Source organism: Oncorhynchus clarkii, chromosome 11 (assembly GCF_045791955.1).
Source record: "Oncorhynchus clarkii lewisi isolate Uvic-CL-2024 chromosome 11, UVic_Ocla_1.0, whole genome shotgun sequence".
Classification (NCBI taxonomy): domain Eukaryota; kingdom Metazoa; phylum Chordata; class Actinopteri; order Salmoniformes; family Salmonidae; genus Oncorhynchus; species Oncorhynchus clarkii.
This window is the reverse complement of record NC_092157.1, coordinates 1,661,059-1,672,133: the sequence shown is the minus strand read 5'-3', so window position 1 is coordinate 1,672,133 and position 11,075 is coordinate 1,661,059. Positions and strand designations below refer to the sequence as shown.

At 41.0% G+C, this 11,075-nt stretch overlaps 1 protein-coding gene across 1 annotated transcript; it reads left to right on the top strand.

The window, feature by feature from the left end:
* The first annotated feature begins 2,784 nt into the window (after positions 1–2,784).
* On the top strand, positions 2,785–6,311 carry LOC139420122 (zinc finger protein ZIC 1). Its single transcript, XM_071169861.1, has 3 exons — positions 2,785–4,152; positions 4,664–4,827; positions 5,232–6,311. Exons 1-3 carry the CDS (start codon positions 3,186–3,188, stop codon positions 5,430–5,432), a joined length of 1,332 nt encoding a protein of 443 aa, XP_071025962.1. The 5' UTR covers positions 2,785–3,185; the 3' UTR covers positions 5,433–6,311.
* Positions 6,312–11,075: the final 4,764 nt, after the last annotated feature.

Genomic DNA, 11,075 nt, shown 5'->3' with positions numbered 1-11,075 from the left:
AATGTATATAGACTTAGTTATTTCTGGTCCAAGATGAGCTCTCTTGTAAACATCTAGAAAGAAGACGGATAGGGACCAAGCCCAGACCATATCCTTGCAATTCCCAAAACGCGTAATGGGTTTATAGGCTATATACATACACTGTATACATATTTTGTAACAAATAACTCGAAGCACATGCCTTTCACCAATCGGAATTAGCTTGTTATATAAAATGAAATGCATTTCAGAATAAGGCCTATTTTAACGCAATTAATATCAGTTGTTAATATCACTATTACAATATCACTATCACAGTGATGTTATGTTTAGATCAAAGCAATGCCTTGTAGCCTGTCTTATCGACCATAACTTACTTAGAGGCCTCCACTGATGGAATCCATATCATTGGTCACCCTGATGTAGAGGTTCTCCATTGCCGTATCCAAATAAAGAATCAGTCAACAACGCATGCGTCAATCACCGGATACTTCCTATGGCAGATAAATTAGTCAAAATAAACATGTATGATTCAACTATGAACCATGTTTGCTTTCTGTTGGTTTATTTGAGGGTTCCCCGACACCTTTTATGTGTTTGGAAGTCCTAGAAGAATTTATTTCTTCCTTTCTCAAAGTCACTTCGACACACGTGCCATCCTGACCGTTTTCCACCTGTTGAAGGGTCTTCCAGATGTGTGTGTGTGTTGTGGTAGTCTACTTAAAAACTTACTAAAAGTTGCACGGAAAAAGATTGAGAACGCTAGACTCTGTTGTCTTCACGTTTGTCTCTCTGGAGTGTATGAAGCAGAAACTGGCAGTCAAGATGATATTTTAATGGTTCGTATGGCACGTCTGTTCATGTGGCTTTGAACTCCAGCAGCCGGAGGTTCCAGCAGCGAGCCCCGCAAATCCCCCTTGATAACTTCGACAACCCACAACGTTCTACATACAGGTTAGGGTAGTGCAGGCTATTATCAGTTTTCAAACAGGAGAGCTTGAGATATCATTATTATAATTATTTTAAATAACTGATTATTATGTTTCTTTATGATGATAACTTTTTGTATTATTTTTGGGACACTCTTGTCAGCGTGTGTTTTAGGTGAGAATGGTGATGTGAGAGTCCTCACTGCAGATGCTCCCTTTATGAGGCTTCTGCAAAAAGAACAGGAATGTATAGAGAGGGAGGTAGAGAGAGAGAGACAGAGGGGGAGGGAGAGAGGGAGAGAGAGAGACAGAGGGAGAGAGAGAGGGAGGGAGAGAGAGAGAGAGAGAGAGAGAGAGAGAGAGAGAGAGAGAGAGAGAGGAGGGAGAGAGAGAGAGAGAGAGAGAGAGAGAGAGAGAGAGAGAGAGAGAGAGAGAGAGAGAGAGAGAGAGAGAGATAGAGAGAAAGAGAGAAAGAGAGAGAGAGGGGGGGGGGAGAGAGGGAGAGAGAGAGAGAGAGGAAGGGAGAGTGAGAGAGAGGAGAGAGAGAGAGAGAGATAGAGAGGAGAAGGAGAGGGAGAGGGAGGGAGAGGGAGGGAGAGGGAGGGAGAGAGAGAGAGAGAGGGAGAGAGGGAGGGAGGGAGGGAGGGAGGGAGGGAGGGAGGGAGGGAGGGAGGGAGGGAGCGAGGGAGGGAGGGAGGGAGGGTGGGAGGGAGAGAGAGAGAGAGAGAGAGAGAGAGAGAGAGAGAGAGAGAGAGAGAGAGAGAGAGAGGGGGGGGGGGAGGGGAGGGAGGGAGAGCTGCAGAATAGAGTTCACAGACAACTATAGCCAATGTTTTAATGGTCACAAAGAACACCTGACGTGTAAATAGCAACACATGAAGTGAAAACTTCGACGACAGCTTCATAAACGAGGTGCTGTATGCACACAGCGTGATGAGTACCTAAGGATTGTAACTTCAGTGTTTTTCAACAATGACATGACATTCAATTGCTATGTGGAGGAAGACCTCTAGCCTACCTGATCTGACCAATGAGTATACACTCGCTGTATCATGGTACACGTATGATTATTATTAGTCATATTTTCATGTCATTGTGGCCTTTTGTTATTGTTTAATGTATTGTCACATATTGACGTTTGGGTCGTAGGATTCCCACGTAACGTTAGAAAAACGCAATATATTGTTGTGTATAATCCTAACTCACACTTGAACGGAGAGAGGGTGGGGGGTGGGGGGGGGGTGAGTGTTCTTTTCTGTGCCCCTCTCATCCGCCGGACATTTCACTGAATCCAAAGATCGCCATGGAAATCAACAAAGACACCGCCATGCCCTCAACTTGTGTCCTATGAAGAAGAAAAAAGGCCCGGATCAACAACAAAGAGTTTGTAGTATACTGCCTCTCAGTCTCTGTGCTGTCAGAGAAAGATTGCGCAACAACAGTATTAAGCGACACATTGACTTCTTGTGCAGCCGAATGGCCATGCTCAACATCAGAATCTGCACACAACTTAATGCTCGGAGAAAGTGTATTTTAATATTGCATGGAGAGAATGGTTGTTGCTATGCATTAGTTGCAGAGGAACATGCACGCATTTGACTTTTAGCAGTGTATAGTGTGACTGAATAGCCGACGACTGTCTACATTTTCACACCGTCTATTGTTGCTTTTATTTCTCTCAACTTTCTTTCTTGTGTTATTCAGCCGTTTAACCAAAACCACAGTCAGCAATCTCACAATACCTGGGATTGATGATGCACGCGGACCAATAGGAGAGGGGCCACGGCACGCGGATTGTTATTTGATGGGTGAACGTTGGTAGGGGGATAGGGCGTCCTCCAATGAGTGTCTGAGTACCGGGTCACATGTTGCCCCCCCCCACTACCACCCCCAAACCCTTCCTCCCCATTCATCAGGGGTGGACTGTGTTGTCTTTTCAATTCATTTATCTGCAGGAATGATTGCGAATATCAGTCTACTGCTCACCGCTTGACTGGGGAGGTGAAAGTTTCGCCACAGGAAGAGAAACCGCAAAATACAATATTGTAGCCTCCGTGATTCGCGTGTGGATCGGATGAGAGGTAGAACAGGAAACATTCCTATCTTGTTTTAGGTAAATAGAACATATGTGGATTGGAGTTTGCTCAGCTCAGTAAAGTCCGCTATATATTTTTTGCAGAGCAGAGAGAGAGAGAGGTATAGAGGTCAGAAGAATATCTGTGCATGATTTTTAATTCCTGCTCTCAGTTGCCTCATTGAGTTGTAGACTGAAGGAAGATGCTGCTGGACGCAGGACCCCAGTACCCCACCATAGGAGTCACTACGTTTGGCTCCTCAAGGCATCACTCAACAGGCGAAGTAACAGAACGAGAAGTGGCTTTGGGGATAAATCCATTCGCAGACGGGATGGGCGCTTTTAAAATCAACCACAGCTCCCACGACCTTAGCTCCGGCCAGACGGCGTTCTCCTCCCAGGCTCCCGGCTATGCTGCTGCCGCTCTGGGTCACCACCACCACCCGACACACGTCAGCTCCTACTCCACGGCAGCATTCAACTCCACCCGTGACTTTCTCTTCAGAAACCGGGGCTTCGGAGACGCAACCAGCGCGCAGCACAGCCTGTTTGCCTCCGCAGCGGGAAGTTTTGCAGGGCCACATGGACACTCCGATGCCACCGGGCACCTGCTCTTCCCCGGACTCCACGAGCAAGCCGCCAGCCATGCGTCATCTAATGTCGTCAACAGCCAGATGCGCCTTGGCTTTACCGGGGACATGTACGGCCGGGCTGACCAGTATGCCCACGTTACGAGCCCCCGCTCCGACCACTACGCCTCCTCCCAGCTGCATGGCTATGGCCCTATGAACATGAACATGGCGGCTCACCACGGGGCAGGGGCCTTTTTCCGATACATGAGGCAGCCCATCAAACAAGAGCTCATCTGTAAGTGGGTCGAGCCCGAACAGTTGTCGAACCCCAAAAAGGCTTGCAACAAAACTTTCAGCACGATGCACGAGCTCGTGACCCACCTGACAGTGGAGCATGTCGGTGGACCGGAGCAGTCTAACCATATCTGCTTCTGGGAAGAGTGCGTCCGAGAAGGAAAACCTTTCAAAGCCAAATACAAACTGGTAAATCATATCAGAGTGCACACCGGAGAGAAACCATTTCCATGTCCCTTCCCCGGCTGTGGAAAAGTGTTTGCTCGATCGGAGAACCTGAAGATCCACAAAAGGACACACACAGGTAAGAATCAAAAGCACGATCACATTATCCACTCCAAAAGCTGTTTGCGTAATACATGTTATGCCTCCTACTATAAGTTCAATGTTTTGATTCTGTTTGTTGAAATACTATTGTTCATATAATACCAAATTGCTTGATTTAGTCATGTGCCACTATAGCCCAGTGTTTCTATTCTGTACTTTTTTGAATTCAATAGGTTGTGAAATAGGACAATGTGACATGCTGTTGCATTGTTTATCTTAGCCGTACAAGTAAACGTGTCATCACAACAAAATATTAATGAATACATAGCCTACAGCAATTTAATATATGTTGGTAGCCCATGAAAAAAACGAATGCTGTAATATACCTGAAGATAATGTTTTGTCATGTTCAATGTGGTGGTAGCCTAAATTCCCCCACCACACTGAAATGTTCATGTTAAATTGGAACATGTACGTATTTATATTTTCATTGTGTAACATTTAAAAAAAAAATATCTAAATATATATATATATATATATTTGTTTAGGTGAGAAGCCTTTCAAGTGTGAGTTTGATGGCTGCGACAGGCGGTTTGCTAACAGCAGCGACCGGAAGAAACACATGCACGTCCACACTTCTGACAAGCCGTATCTCTGCAAGATGTGCGACAAGTCCTACACACATCCCAGCTCTCTGCGGAAACACATGAAGGTCAATATTGGGTTTACTTTTACATGTTATATTCCGTTTGATTTATAATGTAAACTTTTAATTCCTACACCCTTTCGAGAATGAAAGTGCATGCATAACATTGCAATAGTCTACATTCCAGCAAACACGAACACAGAAACAGCATCGAGACGCCATGCACCAAATGCAAATACCTGTTGTGTCTTCATAGAGCCTCTCTGTTGTCATATCCAAAAGATTGCATCATACATTTTAATGTCTGGACATTTAAAGTGGTTTAAATCGTGAACATTTAATTAAGCTATTATTATTTCTTATTCTCACAATTAAGAATCAAACTGGAAGCCTGCATATTTCTAGAAAGCATGCCAGTCTATGAATTCTACACTGTAAAATGTTAAGTATTGTTTTTCACTGTCTTGCAGGTTCACGAGGCTACCACGCAAGGACCTCAACCGTCGCCAGCGGCCAGTTCCGGGTACGAATCGTCCACGCCGCCCACCATCGTGTCTCCATCCACAGAGAACCATAATTCCAGTTCCATATCACCGGCAGCCTCGACAGTACACCACACGACCAGTCACCACACCACGCTGTCGTCAAATTTTAATGAATGGTACGTGTAAAATATTTTCACAAAGCCTGCAGAAATAGGACTGGAATCAAAGACTTTGAAAGTCAGCCTATAACGCGAGGACCGAGAAAAAAACGAGGAAGCCAAAATGGTTGGTTAACGGCTAAAGAGAAAGAGAGAGAGAGAGAGAGTGAGGCATGGACAAGGTGCAAAGCCAGCTACCAAGTTAACGGCTTTTTTCCTGACTCTTTTTTGAAAGACTGCACACAAGAGATCTCAATGCATGCTATCTGCGGGTCGTGGCCTGATTTGGGTTTTGTTGTACATAAAGATTCCCAGTTCAAAAATGTCATATTTTATTTTGTAAATACTTATATAACAGTTTAACGGATTTGTGCAAATGTGGTCCCTAGATATATGGAAAATGAAAATGGTTTTACCAATAATATTGCGATGACTAGTGTTGATTGAACAGAATGTTGTAGTTGATGTGTACCAAATGTGAATTACTAAGTATAACTACCGTCTCCACTATATCGACCTTACCGACTATTAGTCTATTAATGTGCTTTTGTATTTGGTGAAACATTTCGTCTACGGTCCAGTTGGAGTAGCACAGTACTTACCATTGCTGTTAGTTAATGTCATGTCGATAAATCGTGTATAGTGAAAGCCTGAAACTCCGTGTCGTCTGTTTATGTAGGCCTTCGTGATAAAATATAACAACTATTTGTTCATTACCTTGATAATGTCAAGGAAGTATTACCTACATGTAAATAGCTAAATTTTCCATATTTATCTGCATGTAAAGGGTAACACATGTTAGAAATGATCGGTATTTATGGAGAAATGCGCTATTATGTAAAATTTAGTTTGCAAAAAATGTTTGGTTACATTTCGTACTATATTAAAGGATTAAAACTACAACCAACTATTTGCCTTTTCCATATTTTTGTTTCTCAAAGCCTACATGTTGTTTAAATAGGCCTATGACTGGATCCCAAAATGAATGACGTGTGATTATCTTTGTATACACTCACTCATGCATAACAAAAACAAAACACGTAAATAGATGACCAGGGCTTTATTAAACCATTACATATGAGTTATTCTAAAGAACAAATTAATTATAATACTAAACGTAGGCCTAAAGAATTAAAATGACTAAAATATAGGACTAAAATATTTCATAACACATCGATAAAGGGACATATTTAGACCAACTTATTAGGGTAAAACCAGGATGCTTTATACGCTTATTAAAGCGTAGAATTCTAAATCACATCATGCTTGCCTTTTTAGGCTTGCAGAATCAAATTCTGTAATACGAATTAATGTGACGTAATTCGATTTCCCCTGTTCTTGTGTCCCTTTTATCCAAAAGTAACATCCCAGCCATTGCCCTCGAGTAATGTGAGAATCAAAAAGATGAATAGTGACAGTTCTACTTCTCAGTCAGAGTAAAACGAAACTGTTTATGTTGTTACTTAATTGTTATCGGTGTTATTCAGTTTCCCGTAGCTAGCTGTGTCGGATGGATGCCATAGTCTAGTGTTGAGGAAGTGTTGGGATTTCTCGAGTCAGTGTTGTAGTCTTTGTTCCGTGGTGCAGCCTGGTTGACCGGACCATTAGGCAGGGTTCACGTCAACAGACAGACGCCAGTGATCACAAGCCTGGCCTGCGTGGTTAACACTGCCAGTGCGCTGGGCTAGGCGACACAGAATACAATGTTCCCGTAGATCTGTCAGTCTGCAGCTGACAACATGACACATTGGAACGGACGAAAAATGAAACAATTCTAAAATAAAAGCCGAAGCTAAATAGACTGCAAACAATGTAGTATTGCATAATGATCAATCATCAGTCACAGTCCACAGAGAGAGAGAGAGAGAGAGAGAGAGAGAGAGAGAGAGAGAGAGAGAGAGAGAGAGAGAGTAGAGAGAGAGAGAGAGCGAGAGTGTGTGTGTGTGTGTGTGTGTGTGTGTGTGTGTGTGTGTGTGTGTGTGTGTGTGTGTGTGTGTGTGTGTGTGTGTGTGTGTGTGTGTGATTGGAATGGCGGAAATGCATGATATCTGAGGTGATCTGTTTGAAATGTATTCATATTTTCTTTGCATGGGCTATTAATTTTTTAGATAAATGAATGATGGTACTAAAGTGGCTTTTTCGACTCTATTTAACACTATCTATCAGGTTATAGTGTTGATACGTTTTCATTCACGCACCGTTAGACCCAATAGAAATGCCGCGGAGACTATATATATATCCAAACATATGTTTTGATTCATACAATGGGATTCATTTTGTTTTGAAAAGACCTGTCCTTATCGTTTCCTGCATTTTCTGACAAAGCCAGAAGGCAGAGATATAAATCAATATCGACTCTGGTCTTAAATGTCCCATGGAGATAACACATATAGGCCTAAAATGTATCTTTGTAATATTATTAGATGTTGCCAAATCGTAACGTAGCTTTATAACATCGCACAACAGGCTCGACGAAGCAACACATGCAGTACATGGCGAGGCCGAATTAAAACGCAGTGTCCTGAAGGACTGTGAGACCACCAGGGTCTCCCATGTACAAATATAATTGCCACACAAACAGGACAATAAATAAATATGTATATTCAGAGGTTCCATTAAGTTACTCCAGTTCAAGTTGTTTGTGTAGGGTTAGGGTTTAACCCTCCAACTAGCAATAATGCAAGAGGTGCCTTAACAATCACACAATATGCTTAATCGTGGTAATCTAACAACAAAACGAACACAACAGGACTACAACCATTTTAAAAAAAAATCTCCGCTTGTTTCCTCTCTTCAAATATTCTTTGTTGACTTTTATTCTGTAACACCAAAATGACAATGTGTCTGTTTTATGTAAAATGTCAATTATATTATTTATGTGTTTTAAATGTGTTTACGGCTCATTTAATGACATTTGGTTTACATTTTGGAATGTAAACGAAATATACATCACTGGTAAATTCCATAGTTGAGATTCTCCATTTACAAAATAGCTGACATGGAAATCTTCCCGTCTCCATGTAAAGATGTCTGAATGACAGACGGTGTAGCCAACGGCGTGCATGGGCTCTTATGAACCCCATAACATACAGAATAGGGAAAGCTTATCGTTTCAGTTTGGTTCACATTGACTTCATTTGTTCAGTTGACTGTATCTGACATTTGTTAACAATCGCTACAACCGGAAAACGGCAGAGTTGCAGTTACAACCGTAGAAGAGCGCAGGCGCCAGCCCTCAGCGCGCCTCGCTTGTCTATGAATATTTATTACTTGTGCTAGTAGCCAGTAGACCAATCTCGAGATCTGCATGTTGCTTTCCTTCCATGATATAAATGAATGCGCATTTTCACGTTCTATGAACGCACTATGAATTATATTCAAAACTAGAGGAAAATATTTGGTCAATGAAAACAGATATATTTCCCGTATAGCTTTAACAAACGTGTTATTCCAACACACAGGTTGCTCAAAATATGTTGCTAAATTTACAGTATGATCACATTTTGACATGGACGTTAAGTATTCCCTTTAGAAGTTATTGGAAATCAACGTTTCATTCTTCAGTGATAGGCCTATACCAAACGGATAATACATCTGAACACTGCCGTTAGCTAGCAACAGCTGCATCCTTTCTCCAACAACATTAGCCAATATGTTTCAGAATAATGTCACTTATTATTTCACGCTCTAAACAAAGTCTTTAAGAAATTATTTTTTGTTTAATTTATTAAAACTTTTTTTTCTGATTGGGAACATAGTTTTAAAATTAATGTGCACTTGAATGTGGCCTATACGTTCTTCAAATATGTCAGATGAGAATATCCGTGTAGATTTGAAGTTAATGGCGGAGTTAACAGGCTGCAGGCAGGGTTAGTTTAGTATCCGGTCACTGAGTGGAGTAGTCTATGTTGGTTGACCCCGGCAGTACATTAAGGGATTGACGCGTGAGTAGTCTATGTTGGTTGAACCCGGCAGTACATGGAGGGACTGACGCGTCACGCATGTAACCGGAGAAGAGATGGAACGCTCGGGTGCCACTTGATGAATATCCTGCCCATGTCTGCCTGGCCACGGCTCCCCAAATCTGTTCCTCACAGCGTTAACTAAATGAATAAGGGAAACGTTTACTCTTAAAGTCACTCTTAACGTTGATCTTATTATTATATTTACGTCAAATAATATGCTCTGCAAGACAACATGCTGATTTGGAATGGTATAGGGTAGTCTACGTTTTTTCTTCATCCAAAAATGGTCACTGATGATACAGACATTGTTTTGCGCTGATTTGCCCAATAGACAATTGATCTTTTGATTGAACGTTTTTTTTTTTTTTAGATAAATAAAACATTAATTCGGGTTACCTTGTGGGATAAGATGTAACCCTTCAACTGACTCTTTTTGAAAAACGTTGAAAAAATGATTTCACCTAAATTCCTATTACTAACAACTCAAATAACCCCGGCAGTACATATTTTCACCTTGACGTTTATTTGGGAAATAACAGAGCTCTACCGGAAGTCCAGAGAATCATACTAGCAATGCCATATTAGAGTGGTAATTTGCATAGCATTTTTACTCATTTACACAATATTACAAAATTACTTTAGGTCTGATTCAATGGCTTTTATAGAAAGGTAAGCATTGTTTAATAAGGACTGATGTCAAATTCAAAACAATTATGGTAATTTTGTATGTCCAAACATGAATATTCAATTACAGTGAAATTAATGGGTTTTCAGGTAGTGTAGGCTATAGTGCAATGTCACTCAAAATGGTTTTCTTAAATATCAAAAGATCCAGGTTCTTCCACCCTGGTTCCCACATGTTCAGACTACATTTTCAGGTAATTTATGACAAAGTGCATTTATTTAAATCACTATTATAGAAAGTATATTAAAGGCTGCCTTAATGGGGCAATCAGCAGCTTCTACATTCATTTAGAACTTATACATTAATGATATGTACCAATTGATTCTTGAAGAATATAACTTAGACATTCCTCATGAGCTTAGTTCAACTGTGGTACCCCATCAGAACCAGAAATGTAAGCTTGTTTTACACCAATATTTGTAAACAAACAAAATACAAACAAAATACTATATAGTCTCAAAACATGGTTAAACACGGATGGCCAATCCTTGCATCCATACCTCTGTCTATCCTGCCCCATTCCTTTTTACTAACCCAGGGGTGGGGGTGGACTTTGTTATTGTTTCTACTACTGATTTCCCCTTTAACTATTTAGTGTTGTTAACAATTCATTCATATTTTCCCCCAAAATCAGTATTTTATAAATAATAAATAAATGTAGGCTACCCTATTCTTAGTCTACAGTATTATTTACTGACGTACCAACCGCCTGGTTGAGCACATTTTTGCAAAATTCTTGCTTTTTAGTCTTTTAAAATTGATTAAATATGTATTTTCAGATTCCTACTCTTCATGGTCTCTAGTAACATAAATGGTGCAATATTAATCCCTCTGAATTCCTGCCTTTAATTCCATATCTGTGGTGACAGATATATTCTTACAGCCCTCTAAGTGAGAGTGCCACAACACTGACCTGCAAAAAAACTAAATTATATAAATTATTTAAATGCAGGGGGGCTGACCAATCCGGTTCAAGTTGAGTTGACCAATCCGGTTCAAGTAAAAAAAAATTTCATATCCA

Excerpts from the sequence above, each read along its gene's own strand:
- LOC139420122 (XM_071169861.1), top strand. The coding sequence starts at position 3,186 with ATGCTGCTGGACGCAGGACCCCAGTACCCCACCATAGGAGTCACTACG. Across the intron at positions 4,153-4,663 it reads CCACAAAAGGACACACACAG|GTGAGAAGCCTTTCAAGTGT; the intron begins GTAAGAATCAAA and ends ATATTTGTTTAG. Across the intron at positions 4,828-5,231 it reads CTCTGCGGAAACACATGAAG|GTTCACGAGGCTACCACGCA; the intron begins GTCAATATTGGG and ends ACTGTCTTGCAG.